Below are 19,980 nucleotides of genomic sequence, written 5' to 3'. Positions count from 1 at the left end.
CCTGCCTCGTTTCTCCATGTGGATGAGATACCTTTCCTACATTGCTTGCATGGATATAAAATACCTTGTAGCCCTTATCATTCACCACTGTCATGATAATGTTAAGTTGTCTGGAGCTCCTGCACGATGCCTGGCACATAGCAGATACCCAGTACATGTTAAAGCAGGGCATAAAGGACTGGATAAATAATTTACAGGGTATCTTTGTAAATTGAGCGAAAAATCCCTTACATCAAGGATTCAGATATTCAGTACGTTGGCAAAGCAGGAACCGTTTTGGATCTTGAACTCTCCCAAGCTGTGGTGGATTAGCGCACTTAAAAAAATGGTGATATTAATGACAATAATAATAATAATTGTTGGCAATTACTGAAGGCCTGCTCTGTGCTAAGCACCATGTCACAGACCTTACGTTTAATCTTTGCAACAACTTCATACCACAGGTTTGAATTATAATTCTCATTTTCACTAACTAGGAGCTCTTGGCTAACTCAAAGGCACCTCTGATTCAAATGTTCAAAATCGAGCTCATGATTCTCACCCCACGTCCTGCCCTTCTCCACTGTTCCTCATTTCCGTGAATGACCACACCATCATGTAGTGGGACAAACCCCAAACCTAAGGAGAGACATTTCTTTCCTTCGTCTTCTCTGTCTGTTAACATGTATTCAGATCCTGGTAGCAAAATCCATCTAACAGTGGCTTAAGGTAAAAATAAAGGAAATTATCTCAAAAGCAAGTCTAAAGTCGGTCTAAAAAGTTGGTGGATCAGGGGTATTATTGAGGTATTATGAGGCCAGGCCCTTGCCACCTTCAGCCCTGCTGTCCTCAGCACATCTGCTTCCGTCCTCAATCTTGTCTCCTGTCGAATGTGGTTGCCTCAACTCCAGGCAAAGTCTGTATTGATTGTTTTTAAATTTTTATCGTGAAATTCGCATACACACAGTTAACCACTTTAAAGCGTACAGTGTTTTGCTTAGCATAATGTTTTTGACGTTCATACAAGTTTCGCATGTATGAGTACTTCATTCCTTTTGTTGACTGAAAATATTCTAGTATATGTATGTAATTTGTTCATTCATCTGCTGATAGACATTTGAGTTGTTTGCACCTATTGGCTGTTGTGAATTGTGCTGTTATTTTATTTATTGTTATTTTTTAGATTCCAGTATAATTAACACACAGTGCTATATTAGTTTCAGGTGTATAATGCAGTGATTCAACAGTTATACATTACTCAGTGCTCATCATAAGTGTACTCTTAATCCCCTTCAACCTTTATTTAACCAGTCCCCACCCCACCCACCTCCCTTCTGGCAACCACCAGTTTGTTCTGTTTTTTGTTTTGTGTTTTTTTTAATAAAGATTTTGTTTTTTTTAACTAATCTCTACACCCAGGGTGGAGCTTGAACTCACAGCCCCGAGATCCAGAGTCATACATATGCTCTTCCATCTGAGCCAACCGGTGCTCCTTGTTCTCTGTATTTAAGAGTCTCTTTTCTTGTTTGTCTCTTTTTTTCTTTGTTCAAGTGTTTTATTTCTTAAATTCCACGTATAGTGAAATCATATGGTATCTGTCTTTCTCAAGCTGACTTACGTCCCCTAGCATTACCCTCTCAATCCATCCCTGTTGTTGCAAAGGCAAGAATTGTGCTGTTGTGAACATACATGAACATGTGTCTGTTTGCATACCTGTTTTCAATTCTTTGGAGTATATACCTAAGAGAATTAGTAGATCATATGGTTTCTGTTTAACTTTTTGAGAAACTGCCAGACTATTTCCAACAGTGGCTGCATCATTTTATATTCCTATCAGCAATGGATGAGGGTTCCTATTCCACTACAGCCTCTAGAACATTTACTTTATATATATATATATATATATATATATATATATATATATATATACTTTATATATATATAAAATAGCCTTCCTAGTGACTGTCAAATGGTATCTTAATATGGTTTTGATTTGCATTTCCTGTTGACTGGTGATGTTGAGCATCTTTTCATATGCTTGTTGGCCATTTATTTGTCTTTGGGTAAGTATCCACTAAAGTCCTTTGTCCACCCTTTAATTGGGTTGTCATGTTGTTGTTGTTATTGTTAAGTTGAAAGAGTTTCTTACATAGTATGGGCACTAAACCTCCATCATGTGTATGATTTGCAAACATTTTCTCCCACTGTCTTGATGATGTCCCTCGTTGCACAAAAGTTTTGAATTTTTATGAGGTCTAACTTAATTATTTTTAGTGCTTGGGTGTGGTGTCCAATTCAGGAATCCATTGTTGAATGCAAGGTCATGAATATTTAACTTTGTGTTCTCCTCTAATAGTTTTAGTCTTAGCTGTAATATTTAGGTCATTAATCCATCCTGAGTTAATTTTTGTGTATGGAGTGAAACTGGGGTCCAACTTCATTTCTCTGAATGTGGTTGTCTAGTTGTCCTTGCACCATTTATTGAAGAGACTGTTGCCTTAAGTCTGTAGATTGCTTTTGGGAGTATTGTCATAAATATCCAGTCTTCCAGTCGATGAACATGGGATGTCTTCCCATTTATCTGTATCTTCTTTAATTTCTTTCAGCAACGTTTGTAGTTGTCACTGTGCAAGTCTTTCACCTCCTCGGTTAAATATATTCCTAGGGGTTTTATTCTTTTGGGTGCTATTAAAAATGGATTGTTTTCTTAATTTTGTTTTCACATTGCTTGTTGCTGGTATAGAAACACAACTGATTTTTGTGTGTTGATCTTGTACCTGGCAATTTTGCTGAACTTGTTTATTAGCTTTAGTAGTGCTTTTGTGGATTTATTGGGATTTTCTGTAGGCAGAATCATATCATTTACAAATACAGATAGTTTTACTTCTTCCTTTCCAATTTGGATGCCTTGTATTTCTTCTATTTGCCTAATTACTTTGGCCAGGGTTTCCAGTAATGTATGATAGCAATGGTGAAAGCGGTCGTTCTTGTCTTGTACTTGATTTTAGGGAGGAAGTTTTCAGTCTTTACCATTGAATATGATGTTAGCTGTGAATTTTTAAAGAGTACCTTTTATTGGATTAAGAAAATTTCTTTTTATTCCTTGTTTGCTGAGTGTGTTATTTACCATGAGAGGTTGTTGAATTTCATCATGTGCTTTTCTGTGTTTGTTGAGATAATCATCTGTGGTTTCCCCCCCCCTTCATTCTGTTAATGTGCTGCATTACGTTGATTGACATTCTTATGTTGAGCTGCCCTTGCATTCTTCTGACAGATTCCATTTGGTGATGATGTACAATCCTTTTGATGTGCTGTTGAATTTGTTTTGCTAGACTTTTTTCATCTATATTCATGAGGGATGTGAGACTGTTATTTTCTTGTGGTATCTTTGACTTTGGTATCAGATAATGCTGGCCTTATAAAATGTTAGGAAGTGAGTAGTCCTTCCTCTTTATTTTTTGGAAGATTGAATAGGATTTTTGTTCATTCTTTAAATGTTTGGTTGAATTCAGTGAAACCATCTGGTCCTGCACTATTATTTTTGATTACCGATTCAATCTCTTGGCTTGTTATAGGTCTGTTGAGATTATTTCTTTTGGGTTAGTTTTGGTAGATTCTGTGTTTCTGGGGATTTTTTTCCATTTAATCTTGATTATCAAATTTACTGGCCTGCAGTTGTTCATAATATTCTCTTATAATCTCTTTCATTTCTTTTAGGTAGTAACATTCCCACTTTTATTTCTGATTTTAATTATTTACATTCTTTGTTTTTTGTGATTAGTTCTTAATTTTGGTGATCTTTTCAAAGAATTATCTTTTAGTTTCACTGATTCTCTCTTTGGTTTTCTAATCTCTTATTTTGTTTTTTGTTCTGATCTTTATTATATACTTCTACCTGTCCTGGCTTTGGGTTTAGTTTGCTTTTGTTTTTTTAGTCCCATAAAGTATAAAGTGAGGTTGTTGATTTGAACTCTTTCTTCTGTTTTAAAGTAGGCATTTAGAGCTGTAACTTACCCTCTGTGTACTGCTTTTGCTGCCTCTCATAAGTTTTATTATGTTGCATTTTAATTTTTATTCATTTCAGAGTGTTTTCTGATTTTCCTAGTGATTCTTCTTTGATCCATTGGTTGTTTAAGGTTATGTTGTTTAATTTCCCCATATTTGTGATTTTTTTTTTCCAGTTTTCTTCTCTTATTGATTTTAGTTTCATTTCATTGTGGTTGGAGAAGATACTTTGTATGATTTTAGTCTATTAAAATATATTGACAATTGTTTTATGGCCTAACATGTGGTCTGTCCTGAGGAATGTTCCATGTGTACTTAAGAAGAAACTGTGTTCTGCTGTTGTTGGTTGGAGTGTTCTTTATATTTGTTAGGTCTAGTTGGTTTATAGTGTTGTTTAAATTCTCTAATTTCTTTTTCATCTTTTGTCTAGGTATTCCATCTATTATTGAAAGTGGTATATTGAAGTCCCAACTATTATTGTAGAACTATCTAGTTCTCCTTTCAATTTTGCCAGTGTTTGATATGTTTGGTGCATATGTATTTACAACTGTTATGCCTTTGTGATGAATTGATCCTTTGTCAATATATAATGTCCTTCTTTATTTCTTATAGAAGTTTTTGACTTAAAAATATATTTTGCCTGTTGCTAGCATAGCTACCCTGGCTGTCTTTTGGTTTCTATTTCTATAGAATATCTTTTTTCCATCCTTTTACTTTTAACTTATTTATGTTTGGGGGTCTAAAGTGAGTCTCCTTTAAGCAGCATAAAGTGGGACCATGTCTTTTTACTCCATTCTGCCGTTACCTGTCTTTTAATTTGTAGTTTAATTCACTTACATTTGAAATAATTACTGATAAGGAAGAATTTCTGCCATTTTGCTTTTTGTGTATGTATCACATCCTTTTTGTTGCTCAAGTCCCCCACTGTCTCCTTCTTCTATGTTTGATTTTTTTCTCGTGTACCATTTTGATTTCTTTCTTTTTTGATGTATGTTTTTAAGTTATTTATTAGTGGTTGCCAAAGGGATTTTTAACATCCTAAATTTATAACAATGTAGTCTGAATTTATAACAACTTAATTTCAATAGTACACATTAACTCTACTCATCAGTTGTGTATCCCTCTTTTCTTGTTATGGTCACAAATTATACTCTCATGTTTTGCGCCCATTAATATAGGCTAAAATTCGTGACTTATTCACACAGGAAACAAAAAGAAAAGTTACAAACAAGACACACAATAATACTAGCTTTTATATTCACCTGTGTAATTGCCTTTACCAGTGATCTTAGTTTCTCTGTATGTCTTCAAGTACTGTCTATTGTCTTTTTGTTTTAGTCTGAATAATTCTTTTTAGTATTTATTGTAGTAAAGGTCTACTAGTCATGAGCTTCATTAGCTTTTGATTATCTGGAAATGTCTTAATTTCTCCTTTATTTTTGAAGAATAGTTTAGCCAGATAGAGAATTCTTGGTTTACAGTTCTTTTCTTTTAGCACATTATCATCTCACTGCCTTCTGATCTCTGAGCCTTTTGATGAAAAATCTTGCTGCTTTTAAGATTTTCTTTCTGACTTTCAGCAGTTTGATTATTATGTGTCTCTTGTGAATTGCTTTGAGTTCATCTGTCCTGGAGTTCATTGAGCTTTTTGGATATATAAATTCATACCTTTCATCAAATTAGGGAAATTTTCAGCCATTTTTCATCAAATATTTTTCTACCTCTTTGTCTTTTTCTTCTGCTTCTCATAGTATATATGTGGGTATACTCAGTAGTGTCCCACAGGTCCCTTAGGTTCTGTTTGCTTTTTCTTCATTCTTCTTTCTTTCTTCTCCTCAGACTGGGAGGAGACTAGGTAATTTAAGCATCCTATCTTGAAGTTTGCTGATTCTTCTGTCTTCAGACTTCCTGTTGAGCCTCTCTAGTGAGTTTTTCATTTCAGCTCCAAAATTTCTATTTGATTCTCTTTTATATAAATTCAGTCTTCTATTCAGATGCCCTACTTGTTCATACATCCTTATTCTGATTTCCCTTAGTTCTTTATTTATGGTTTCCCTTTGGGCCTTTGGGCATATAGATAGTTAATTTAAAGGTTGTTTTTTGTTGTTGTTGTTGTTGTTGTTGTTTTTGCTGGGGGGGAGTGAGTGCAAGCAGTGGAGGAGCAGAGAGAGAGAGAGGGAGAGAGAGAATCCCAAGCAGGATCCACACTCAGCACAGAGTCCGACATGGGGCTCGGTCTCACGACTGCGAGGTCACGACTTGAGCCAAAATCAAGAATTGGACACTTAACTGACTGAGCCACCCAGGTGCCCCTAGATAGTTAAAGTTTTTGTCTGATAGGACCAATCAGTGTTGGATTTCTTCATTGGTTTTTGTCACTTTTTTTTTTCCTACGAAAAGGCCATTTCCTGTTTTTTTGTATACTTTGTACTATTTTCTTGAGAATTGATTATTTTAGACAGTATAATATAGTAACTCTGAAAATCACATTCTCCCTCCTCTCCAGAGATTGCTGTTGTTACTTTGGAATGTTGCAGTTTTCTGTTTAGTGACTTTAACACATTATTTTTGCAAAGACTGTATTTCTTATTGTATGTGATCATTAAAGTATTTCTTATTGTATGTGATCATTAAAGTCTCTGTTCTGTTATCTCTGAGGTCAACCTGTGATTTCTTCCAATGCCTGGACTTAATAAAGAAAAAAAGGGGTCTTTGTCTCTTTAAATTCCTTTGACAGGCATTGCCTGGGAAGCCCTTCAGCCTTAGGGGTTTGAAACAGTGGCCAGTCTCTCCCTCCTCTCTCAGTGGACCAACAGGCAGATCCGAACACACATCCCCAGTGTTGGAGGATGAGTTCCTACCTTGGTACCAGCAAGCCATTCTGTGAGTATGGGCCACTGTTGCCACAGCTGCCTTCTCTAGGGATGAGGAATGCATGGTGGCAGCTGCTAGTAAAATGTGAAATTCACTGATATATACCAGCTTCTTTCTTCATCAAGCATTTTTCAGATGCTGCAAGTGTCTAGCTAGACCCCAGAGTTCTAAAATAGTTCTTGCCAGCTCAGTAGTTGATTTGGTTTAGGGACCGATTCCTGGAGCTTCCTACTCTGCCCTTTTTGGTGATGTCACCTATTTATTTTTGTTGAGATAATAATGTCCATATTAAAATGTTGTACTAGCATATTTAAAGAATTTTTTGTTTAAGTGAAACTGATAGGTATTTAGTGTATATATTGAATTACTTTTCATAAGTTATTTACCATTATATCTGTCCATCTCATAAATTAAGATAGTTGGCCCAAAAGATGAAATTTTGCATCTGTATATATATAGCTGTGTCACTGTATATCACTACGTTGTATCTTGTGGCTGAGAAAATGGCATTTCTTTATTGTGTCTGTAGTTGGTCTGGTTTTTTGTCCTGCTACTCCATTGGGTGGGAGACCCATTGATTAGGGAAAAAAATCCAATACAATTTAAAACTTAGTCTAGTATGATGACTGAAATATGTAAGATAAAATTGCTCAGTCTTTGTCCGCTTTTTTCCCTGGGATGATTTAAGTGTGTGGGGTGAGAGGTATGGCCTGTATGATATTCTGGCAGTGGGGAACTGCTTTTTCCCCTTAGTTCGAGTTCTGCTACTTTCTCTGGTTCCTAGAAGAGTGTCCTATTACCTTCTAGTTGTGTTTGCCTGGCTGGCATGTGCCGGTGATGTCATGGCTGGTGTAACTTATGGTGGGGCCTTTCTGGTTGGTAAGAACCTAGTGGTGCTCCCTCACTGGTTCATTTTCTCTTTGGCTCCTTCTCTCTGAGCTCTCCCGGGCATCTGCCATGTCTGTATCTGGCCTGCTGGCCTGGAACTTAATCCACAGCCTTTGCTGCAGAATCTCCCTTGTTTCACGGTGGGCCCCATTGGCCAGCCCTCTAGCTCAGGAATCTGAGTCTCAGAGTTTATCATTACCTGACCGTGTTTGGAGAAACCTTCACTCAAGATAATAGCCTGGCACTACAGTAAGACAAAGCACTTACTATGTAATCCTTCTGTGTATGTCAGATTCTTCATTTTATCTCCTCACACTTCCTTCACTAGTTAAACCTAATAACTTCTCAGACACATGAATGTTTCCAACAGACTACGGCAGAGGTCACATACTAGGAGAGGCAAAACAACAACAAAAATAGTAATTTTCAAGCACCTTTGCTATCGCATGTGTGTATATAGACATATATGAGGACAATATTCACAAAGGTGTATGTAATTCTAAGTGTACACAAGTCTTACATTTAAGAAATATAGGATCTATAGAGAGGCATAAGTGGTATGCTTACACATATATGTGTATATGCAGTATATATATAGTTAAGATCTATATGTATATATAACATATATAGTTAAGATATATATAATTAAAGAGGTTTGGTTTCTATCAATGAACATTTTCCCATGACTAACAATGCTGTGATTTAACATACACTTTTTTTTTTCTTTTGTAGGACCGTTCGTGTATGGCTAAAGAGAGACAGTGGACAATATTGGCCAAGCATATACCATATGATGCCTTGTAAGTATCTGGATCTCTGTCTTTAGAAATTAGACGTGGACCACTTCCTTTCCAGATTGCCTTCTCTGTGTTTTCTTCTTGAGGGGGGATGTCTGAGGGTTGAGATTAACCTTATGATGGAAAGTACCATATTAAATCATTTTAGCTCTCAGTATGTAAAATAGGAAAATTGTTCTGAAATTGGCCATATATTCATAGTTTCTGAATAAGATTAATGGAAGACGGGCTATAGGACATCGGCTTTCTGATTACAGCTGTCTCCCTCCTTTCCAACTTTTTGTTTCACTTTCTTGTGGAGTTCTTCCTTCGACATTTAAAGTTTTGCCTGGTGATTACCTTTGTGAAGTAAATTTGTTCTTGCACTATTGTTATATTATTCATTCAAATACAAGACATTCAGCGTTGACCATTTGGTACCCAGAAGGGCTTGCTTATAATTGAAACATTCTAAGTAGAAGTCAGCCTCATGTCCTCAAGATTTTATATGCGAAATATGTCCTTGTGCCGATAAATAGCTAATATTTAAATATATTGTAAAACATCCTTAGATTTGATTCTTAGACTTGTGTGCTGGCAGAAGTTCTCCTACAGAATAGCTAGCACCTCTAAATAGGAAATGTCTTTTTAGCCTGGCATTTTTGTCTTTAAAAAGTGATAAGGTTTGGGGATCCTATTCCATGTTTATTTGAGTATAAAATAGTTATTTAATTTTGTTATTAGTTATATTATTCAACGTTTCCCTGACTCTCCTTCAAATCTTAATTAAAACTGACACCCTAGAAAAATCCCTCAGGTTTGTCCTTTGGGCCTGTGTCCCCTCCGGCTTGCTACAGCGTGCATTCCCCCCCTGGATACAGGTACCCCAGTTTGAGAAGTATGTGCCACGGTGTACAACCGGAATAAATTCATGCTGAATTATAGATGTGATTAAGTTTATGCCTCTGGCAAAAGAATGCTGTAATAACTTAAATAGCTATTTTGCTTGTTTATGAAGAAATGAATTATTAAGGATATAATGGGTTTCTGTGATTTTCAAATTATCTTTGAGGTTTTGTGTGGCTTTAGAATTTTATAACAAACAAGTGATAACCACAAAGCTGAACCAAGTGGTCAGTCCTGCATGAGGGAAGAAGAAACTTACTGTGGTTCTGAGGACTTGTATTTGCCTCTTAACCTGTTGAGCCTCCAGCAGACAGCATTTATGCAGCAAAGAGCCTAGGTGAACTTCCTCTTTAAGCGGTGGCAGTGACGAGGGCTCAGGCAGAAGGAAAGGGAAAGGAACTCTCTGATTGATTGTTTTTTCTGATCTTTGAGTGGTATAACCAGTCTTTTCTACGATCTTCCCTTTTCATCAAACCTGACATGGTATCTAACTGGAGGAGTGGGGAAGGTCTGTAGTCCAGCAAGTTGAAGTTGACTCTAGAGATCTGTTACTACCTTGACTATGAAGACAGAGGAGAGTCAGACCTGGGCAGAAAGATGAGGGCTCAGGGATGGTAAGCAAGGAATCTTCTTGAGATGAACTTGAGTAGGAACCTCATGGAGACAGGATCCTAAGCAATTGCTTATGCGCCCCCTTCCCTATACACACATCTAAACCCGTTTTGCTGTCATTCTGTGATGCTGTCTTTATTTGAATGTCACTGAGAATACAGAGATGCCTCCAGTTGCTTTTCTGTCATTTATTCAGCTGTGTGAATGACTAAAGGCTGCTGTGGCTCCTACACCTGGCAAAAGTGCTCAGTACATCAATACTTATTGAAGACTTGAATCTGATAATACAGATAAGTCCCTGAGAACATTATCATACATATTCCTAGTGACTGAACACAGTCTTTGAGATTCAGAAAGAGGACCCTTTCATTATTTGTGTATTTTGCCTGTGGCCTTCCATACAGGGAGTGGAAAGGGCATTACCTTGCTATTAAAATGTGTGTGAACCAGCAGCATTAAGGTCACCCTAGAACCTACCAAAAATACAAGTATTGGGTACCATGCTAGATCTATAGACTCGGAATCCGCATTTTTAATGATATCCCTAGGCGATTTGAATGCACTTTAAAGTGCATTGAGAAGAGTGTCTTCTGACATTTTAGCCAACATGCTGATCTATTTTACACATGATTCTTTGAGCACATACAAAAAGCCTCATGCATGTATAGTATTGATTTCTACATACTTAGATATAAGTACACATTCTAGTGGATCAAATATTTATTGTGCCCCTGCTGTATCCAGGCCACTGAGCTAGTTGCCAGGGTTTGCAGATAATTAAGGTGCATATGGTCAAGATGATTTCCATAATCTTTCATTGTTGGATAACTCCACTACTGTGGAGAAGTAAAAAGAACTATATGTTCTTCACAATTGATCAGAGATTGGCTTTTATGTTCCTAGGAGTTGAAGGCATTTAGATAACATGGTAACTAATATTTGAGCAAGAGTCAGTTTTATTTAACTTGAGAGAGGCAGAATCTTGTTGCATAAGGAATTATGCTATATTTTTGGACACTTAGAAAACCTGAAATAGCTTTGAATTTCCAAAGGTTTGTTTTTCAGTTCTTCCTATTGAAAGGTGTTTTGTTAAGAGATTACTTAGTTTTGTCCTTAAATAATGGTTATGTGGTATTAGTTACAAAATAAGTAAAAAGATACAGTATATCTGGAGGCTATGACATGGACATCACAAGGCACATATGTGTTTATAGTGGCATATAATAAGTAGTATTCCAAATCCAGAAGAAAACATAGAGAAAATATCTTTACATGTAATATATGGCTTACTTGTTTATTTCATTTATTAAAATGTAATATAGTATTTGTCATGTTCCGGGTAGGATAGCTGTTTTGTAGCAGCGAGAAGAATTTGAAGTTTAATGGGTGGGAAGAAGGGGAAGGCATTGGATGAAAAAGAATGAATAGTGGAGGCAGAGTTTGATGGTTGGGAGAGAGCCTGAAAGGCAGGGATTTATGATAAGGCTGGATGAACTTGGGGGAGTGGTACACAAGGGAAGGGTAAGGAGCAGGCACATCGTGCTTTGGGGGTGTCCTCAGACCTGATCTTTTCTGAGAAGCTCTGACTTCCCCTTTAGCAGGGAATGAGGAGAGGCCAGACTTGCCTGGTTAAGGCTGTTTGCTCCTGAGCCAACCTGATTTTCCCAGAATTTATGATTTGGAGTAGGAAATGCTGAGTTTCAGCCTTGGCTGGTCCCTTGAGTTGGGAATATGTAGACCTTATAGCTGTGAGTAAAGAAACAGTGAAAGCTGATCCGCTTAGAAGGAAGTCCGAATCAAGGAGGAAGGACCACTTGGCTCAAGAGGGAGAGAAGCCTAAACAGATGATGCCTGAGGCTTTTCTCCTCCTCCCCTCCAGAACCTTGGCTCTGCTTCTGCCTTTGAGTTCAAGAGATTCCCTCTTTTACTGGATACACTCATTAGTGCTTCCTTTCACTCCAGTTGGTTCCCATCACTCCTAACTGCAAGTATCTAACTCAGCCTAGCCCAGATTGTATACCTCCCAATTCCTGTCCGTTCAGTTTCTCCTGGATCTCTATGATCTTTAAAGAGAAAGGACTGAGCCATGTCCCGATTGGTGCCACTGTGGTGCTGAGCTGCAGATTGTCTGCGAAAAGTGAGGGTGAGTAAAGAAAAAAAGCAGAAAGAAATATTTATTCCATTTAATTTCTTTGGACAGTTTATTCAACAAATTTTAAATGTTTCTGCCATACTAAACACTGTGCAACGTCCCAAGAATATAGTGGCGAGATAGGGCAGATGATTCCTGTCTTCATGGTGTGTACGGTGGGGAAGGCAGACCTAAAATAAGCCCCACTCATGCTGTGTGGTGAGTGTTGTCACAAGAAGCAGGTGTAATGGAAACATGCTCACAAAGGTTCCCAGAAGAAAGTCCATTTAAAACCCTGCCGTCTCTAGAGAATTTGGGGTGACTGGTGACTTGTTGTGTAGTTTCCTATGTGCCGATTTTTATGGATGAGTGAGAAATAAGAGCCTTTCCTTATCTAATATTCTTCCAGAAAATAACATCCTCTTGATGTATCTCCTGTAATAGCTGCTTATTGCCTGTGACAAGATCAAATTACACTGTGCCCAACTGGGACCTGCTTGAGCTTGGAAACCAGAGAGGGGCCTTTCTGAGGGTGTAGAGTTGAGGTTTCAGTTGTAGCCATTAGTGATTATCTGTTCCAGGCTTCTAGTAGATACCATTTCAACCCCTGCCTTTGCATCTCTCTACAGCAGGAAAAACAAAACAAAGAATGAAAAGCATAGGTATTCCCATTTTCATGGTTGAGTTATTTTAGATTTACTTTTTTAACTAGGTTTGCCATTCATGGGGTCAGACAGAGGGGTGGAGGAGAGAAATCTCAAACAGGAGCCAAAGTGGCAGGTGTTTGAGATTTCGCTTACTCGATTAAAGTATTGGGTATCGTGTCTGAGCCTCTATTGCCAGCTTTCCCCCTTGGGCATGCAGAATAGGTAAAGCAGTTCAGCTGCCAAAGATGTGGTGAATAGGAGGTTGAGAGGCCCAGAGCCTCAGGACTGAGGGTGTGTTGGACAATTGGAAACCTCTGTGGGTTCTGTAGTTGCCAGGGCAGGTGAAATTTACTTTGGCTCCTAAGCGTTTATGAATTTGTCCCCAAAGCAAAACAGACAGTTTATCAAAGATAAATACAAATAAAAGGCACACCTAACACGGAAATAAAATGACCTATTTTTCCAGCTCTCTGCCTTGGCGTGGCGGGATGGCATTTGCCCAATCTGGAGTTGTGCTGGGGCCCCCTCAGTCTGATTGTTCGTTGATACAGTTTTCCCACTTTGTGTTAGCCCTCTGCAGAAATGCGTTCATTCTACGTGCACTAGGCTCGCACTGGTGTGTGCATATATGCAATGCTTTATGGCTGTTTTTGAAGAAATTGTCTACTGTAATGCTCAGTGCTCCTTTGAAGAAGCGCTAAGAGGGCCAGAAACCCTTTGCTTTCTCTACGACAGAAATTAGCAGCCCATGTGCTGCATCATGTTGGGATCATCCAAATGGATTACAGACCCTGAGAACTGGTCTCCTTAGCTGCGCAGGGGAAATCCAGTCGTCTGGGCTCTAGGAATCTCTTCCATTTATTCCAGTGGCTGTTCAGATCTAGTTTTCTGTATATCATGAGGTGAAAAAGGTTGGGAGGGACAGCTCTAAGGACCCGATTCATGGTCCTTGTGGATAATGTGACACATGGAACCTATCGTTTGCCAACAGATCTTTATTCCAATTTTCTTTCTGTTCTTACACCTGTTTTCCTTGTCATGACTTTTTGCTTATTTCTATGATTTGGTTTTATTATATCTACTTTTAAAGTCTCTTCAAATTCTTTGTGAAATGAGGTGGGGAATGCATTAAATGAATTATCTTATTAGTTAAAACAAATAGAGAGATGAAGTTTGGACATAGATATACTGTTTACCTTAAATTCACCCAAAAATATGTATTTTTTTTTTAATGTTTTCAAAATAGCATGTAGGTTAGAACCTGTGCCAGGGTGGGAAACTGGAATTTGATTTTCGTTTTTGATACCAATTTGCTGAGTCACTTCAGGCAAGTCCTTTACATTTTTCTCTACTCTGAAGCCCGTTGAATACACTGTCATTAGCTTTGATCTCAGATTTGCAAAAACATTTTTGGTTATGAGATGTATTAAATAAGTAATTTGCACTTTCAGGTTCTTGGTATTTAGCAATATATATACTGTTATTGCTGATCTTAACCCAATGGGAATTTGTGAGGTTGTGGCTGGATTGGCTTCCTTTTCCTGTGTGTTGGGACTTCAGTCCTGCAGCGACAGATAACTTGAATTGAGGCTTTAGAAAATTAGAATGATTAATATGTTCATATGCTTTATACCTAGGATGGAAATGACTTATTTTGTATATATATTGCAAATGTCCATTTGCCCATTGGTCAAAAGAGAACTTTCTGTAATTTAAGACTTTGTATGGAGCTCGTTGTGCGTTGTCCCACGTCTTCTGGGTTTATTAGAGTTTTGGGGCCAAACCCATATGGATAGATTAGTGGTTGAAAGGTATTTAAAATAATGAATTTAAAATAATGAAGTTCTGTTTTTATCAGGTAGTGATTATTTTGGTGACTTTTAGACAACATCTTTAACTCCATCAAGGGACTTTCTTGGCGGGCTAGGGGATTTGGGTATAATTGGGAAGTGCTCATCCTAATATTTTATACCTTATTTCAATTTACTCCTTGGTTCCTTTCTTGGTTTATTTTGGTGTAGGTTATATTATAGAACCACATGTAAAGCCAGTTTACTGTTTTTACTATTTACATTTTCAAAAATAATTGTGTAATCTGATATTTTAGTTCTGTACTTACTAAGAAGAAAATGTGCTTAAGGAACTTCTGATTTTTAATGGAAATGAAAATGTGGATTATCTAAGCTAAAGATAACAGATGTCAATTAATCTGAATACTTATAACATTTACTTAGCATACTCTTGTTTGATTTTCATATGACAGAGTATTTTAAAATTTACTGTACTTAGATCTTAAACTTGTAGTGATAACTTAAAACTTGTCGGAGAGAAAAAATGACCACTGATAAGTCACTGTGATTTGCTGATGTTACCCAGACTAAATTAAAAGAAAACAAGTGGTTTAATTTTAGTAGAGTGCCTAAAATAGTTGATTGAAATGAAAAATGGTTTTTAATGCTAGGCAGTTGAAGTCCTACATCTACGTGTTCTTAATATATTAAGTAAAACACGGTTGAGCATTATAAACCTAATAAATACTGAGTTGTGACAACCAGGACTGAAGGAGATCGTGTCTGTGGGTGAGATCTCTGCTGTGCAGTGGTGGGGTGCTCCTGGAAGTCCTCTTACTGGAGGATCCCGATATCTGACTTGATCAGGGTGTGTTTAACACCTGAAGTTCTGCTCACGGAAGTGCCGCTGTTTGTTTAGTTTCCAAGTGACCACTGGAACATCCCGTGAAGATCAGTGTGGGGTGACGAGCAGTGCCTTTGCCGTTGTACAGCGCTCAGTGTGCTGGAAATCCACAGCTCAACCTTCAGAGAAACTTGTGTTTATTTGAGCAAAGGTCAACCAATAAGCAAAGGACAGAAAATAAATCAGCCACAAAATGAAGGAGTTCTAGGTATAAATAACAGAAAATAGGTAACTTTCCCCCCAGTAGGAGTATTTTGAGAATGCCTTCTCTCAACTATATATACTCCTTTTAAAAAGTAGGAGCCGGGGCACCTGGGTGGCGCAGTCGGTTAAGCGTCCGACTTCAGCCAGGTCACGATCTCGCGGTCCGGGAATTCGAGCCCCGCATCGGGCTCTGGGCTGATGGCTCAGAGCCTGGAGCCTGTTTCCGATTCTGTGTCTACCTCTCTCTCTGCCCCTCCCCCGTTCATGCTCTGTCTCTCTCTGTCCCAAAAATAAATAAATGTTGAAAAAAAATTTTTTTTAAAAAGTAGGAGCCATAAATATAGTTTTTGAGACCACTTGAGGGGTAAAAGTATTAGAAATACAAGTAGCCAGTTTCTCCGTAATCCACTTAATTACTGACTCTGTTGAGGTTGATGTGGGATTCTTGAGTTTCCTTTGTCTAGGGCTTATATCTCTTGAGCTTTTCCTCCTTCAAATTATATGGTCATTAATATAATCACCCAGACTGGGGTTTCTCTTTATTTTAGTTTTCCCTAAACCTTAAACTGACTACCTGCCTGAAATTACAAAGATTTCATTTTAAAAATGCTCGATACTATGAAAGTGTTTAATTTTTAAAATAAGGTATTAACAAGCCATCAAGGTCTAAAGTCCTGGTACTTACATAAGAGATTATTATTTTTCAGTACTCACAGGCCTGCACAAATTTCTTTTCCATCTTCTTTGTACCTTTTATTATCTTGCTTCCTAAAATTCTGCCAAATACACTTCTTCTGTCTGTCCTCAGTCTGAAACAGCAAAGAGGGGTGGCAAGTCTTAATCAGATAGCATGGAAATGAATTCTTGTACTATTTTATTGAGAACTAAATTGCGGGCATTTTTTTCCCTTAAGGTTTTAAGAAACGTGGGGGGAAAAATAGGAAGCTAATGATAGAACATCAACAGACCAGTGGCAAGGCCTTGATTTTCACTTATTGGGTTTGTGTAGGAGCAGTCCCAGGCAAACCACATCCAGATGATGTATATGGGGGGTCACCCCACAAAGCTTACGAAGTGTGGTTATCCTTTCTCGTGGGGAAACACTTAAAGGTGGAGGAAGTAAATATATCTTCATGTCTTGTATCATGGTGTGTTTATCTCATCTAGAGTTCGAGGATGCAGTTTTGATGGAGGTGGTCAGTGGAGGGACTGTATTTTAATTTTATGGGTCTGGTCAGACATTTCATTGAGCCTTTGGAGAAAGCCAGTGCAAGGTGGGCATATAGAAGTCTCTCGGCCATTTCGTCTCTGACCTCAACTTTCAACCATCAGATAGAGCAATTATTTCCTTATTGACTTATGAATTATTAGTTTCACATCATTTAAAGCTGAATTCTTATTTGTGAAACATCACATTTTTGCAACCCAGCTACAAATATTGTGCTTAAATCATATTTTATTTGTGTCTTCCTAATTCTTCCTGCTGGGGGATTCCTTTTACCATTTGGCCAGAATTTACTGTGTCTTATTATCTTTCCCCAGACAATTTTGCCCCTTTGATATTTCCTTGCATGGATAAGACCCCATTTTGAATGGGTCGTAACACCAGTCTTTCAGAGGTTGCTTTTTTTGTTAATCTCTGGTGAGTTGAAGTTAGAAGGATATCTGTGTCAATCTGTGTACTCCCCTGTTTCCCAAAAGGAAAGACATTTATTGTCACAAGAAATATAGCCATCAGTATTCTTTTCAGTTCACTCCCTGCCTCCTTGGTCCTGCCAGGGCCTATGGGTAATCAACCCAGGGCCTTTTGCTGTGAGAGTATCACAGTTCGGAAATGGTTTGAGGAGCATCATAAGGTTCACCTGCCCAAAGTCTTTCCGTAAACACTCCCCTTGCCCTCCCACAGGTCTGCTTGGTGTTTTACCAATAATGCCCCCCTCGAAGAAGTGGTTTTGTCTTTGGGGGGGCACCCGGAAGCTAGTGCTCTTTAGCTCTGGCATTCCGCTGTCTAGAACCATCTTGGGTTCAAGCATATGGGTTCTAGAACAACAGGATTTCTAAATTTATTTTGTTTATGGGACTTTATGAGAAAGGTCTTTTCCTTTTGAATTCTGGTGGTGTTTCTTACTGTGAACATAAAGTGATTTGGACCATAGTGGTGACATTGGGATGGGTTTAACAGTTCCTATACAGGGTTTGTGTCACAGTCTATAAATTCCTTGATGACAGCTCTGATATCTTATATATAATTGTATCATATGCCTGGAACATAGTAAGCATTCTAAATTCTCATTAAAAGAGTAACAAGGGGCACCTGGGTGGCTCAGTCTTGATCTCGGCTCAGGTCATGATCTCCCCTGCTTGCACTCTCCCCCCAAAATAAACACTAAAAAAAAAAAAAAGAGTAACAAGAAATTTAGTAAAGGGGATGAGAAATCCAGGAATAAAGAAATAGCAATGTAGATGTCAGGGTAGCCTGTGCAGTGCTGTTAAAAAGTCTTTTAAATCACATTCAGAGATCAGTGGATTTTCTAACTGTTCCATAACCAGATATGAACTTTGGAGGAAATCACACAGAAAAGACTTTTCTATGGTCAGGCAGGCAGCTAAGTGATGAGGTTATTCTTGACTAGTTTATAGCCCTTTGGGCTGCAATTAAGTTTTGCTTCATATGTTCATGCCCATACCTTAATAAGCCATTAGATATTTAAAACTTTCAAGAGGAATAGTGAAATAAGATTAAAGACAATATTATAGAAATGAATTTGGGGGCGCCTGGGTGGCTCAGTTGGTTAAGTGTCCGGCTTCAGCTCAGGTCATGATCTCGCCGTTCATGAGTTTGAGCCCCACCTTGGGCTCTGTGCTGACAGCTCAGAGCCTGGAGCCTGCTTTGGGTTTTGTGACTCCTTCTCTTTCTGCCCCTCCCCCACTCATTCTTTTTTTTCTCTCTCTCTCAAAAATAAACATTAAAAATATTTTTTAAGAAATGAACTTGTCACACAAACACAAAAACCGTTTCATTTTTCCATGTATGTTTTTAGGTGTCTATGTACTTTATGTAGTTGTAGTAACAACATATATTTTTTTGTTGTTCTTTCCAGCTAACATGATTTCCCATGAAATCGTTAGATTTTAATTCTGCACGCATGTTACAGGCTATAAGACCTGGCATGTTAGCACCTGTCTAGAAATTGTGCCAACATATTTCACGGGCCATGGGCGAGTAAGGATGACTTTCCTAGGGCAGCACATTAAATATCATTTGACTACTTTTTTCAGCAGTGTACTTTTGGGAATCTAGTTTAATTTTGTGGCTAATCAGAGAGAAGATTCTCTGTTGTACTGGTGGAGGTTGTGTGTGTGGGGATGATTTTTTGTGTTTCTATTTTCTGAACATATCATTAAGAACTAGAAAATAAACACTTGTAGTTTGGAAGATCTTTTCTGTTGTTCAGGGTCCTTTTATAGAGAATGAAAAAAATGTTACTAAGTGATGTGTTCATGAAGTAGCTCTGTTAGTAGAACTTGAAATTCTTTTAGAATTTAGTTTCGAGATAATCGCTAAGTTACATATTTCAAAATGGGACTGTGTATATGAATTATGTCTTTGAACCTTCTCCAACTTTTTTTCCCTGTGTGACCTTGAGTACGACGTCTAACAATAACTGTAAAAAGTAGGAATAAAAATATTTGAGGCTGAATACGATTTGATGATGAGCAGGGCCACTGTGAAGGTCGGGGAGAAATTTAAGAATTGGTGTTGGACTCATTTGCACAACAGCGATTTCAGTGTAGGATAAATTGTCAACAGGCCCCATTCTTACGAGCCAGTGTAGGAACCCGGATGCCGACTGTTGAGCAAGCACTTCTTGGCCACATTGGCTTCCAAGTATGCTTAGTTTGCTTGGCTCAGGTATACTCAGGTAGTAGCCAATTTTGCAGCACAGGGAGGCCCTGTCCAGACCGGATTTCTTTTCTACAGAGCCTGGCCCTGTGTCCAGTTGGTTCTCTCTTAAATTGAGACAGATCCTCAGTCTTTTTTCAGTTAGCGGCCTTGAATGTTGAGAGTAAAAAACTTCTGTTAGTCCACATGCCCTGAGTCAATTCTAAATCAAAAAATAGACTTCTATACTAGTGTGTATATGTCGGGGTGGGGGGAGGAGGGAATTATAAGATCTCTTTTTTTCCCCCTGGTTGAGGTTGTTTCTATTAAAGATAGGGTGTGAGTGGAAGAGATAGACGGGTAACAGAGGGAGAACACAGT

At 38.1% G+C, this 19,980-nt stretch overlaps 1 protein-coding gene across 1 annotated transcript in view; it reads left to right on the top strand.

Annotated features, from left to right (window-relative positions):
- WDFY2 (WD repeat and FYVE domain containing 2) overlaps positions 1 to 19,980 on the top strand; it is a 179,016-nt gene that overhangs the window by 66,858 nt on the left and 92,178 nt on the right. Inside the window, exon 3 of the mRNA XM_043578142.1 lies at positions 8,479 to 8,546. Within this exon, the coding sequence (XP_043434077.1) occupies positions 8,479 to 8,546 (68 nt within the window). The remainder of the gene's footprint in view (positions 1 to 8,478; positions 8,547 to 19,980) is intronic.

The sequence above is a fragment of the Prionailurus bengalensis genome, chromosome A1, assembly GCF_016509475.1.
Source record: "Prionailurus bengalensis isolate Pbe53 chromosome A1, Fcat_Pben_1.1_paternal_pri, whole genome shotgun sequence".
Lineage (NCBI taxonomy): Eukaryota > Metazoa > Chordata > Mammalia > Carnivora > Felidae > Prionailurus > Prionailurus bengalensis.
This window is presented reverse-complemented; position numbering and strand designations above follow the sequence as displayed.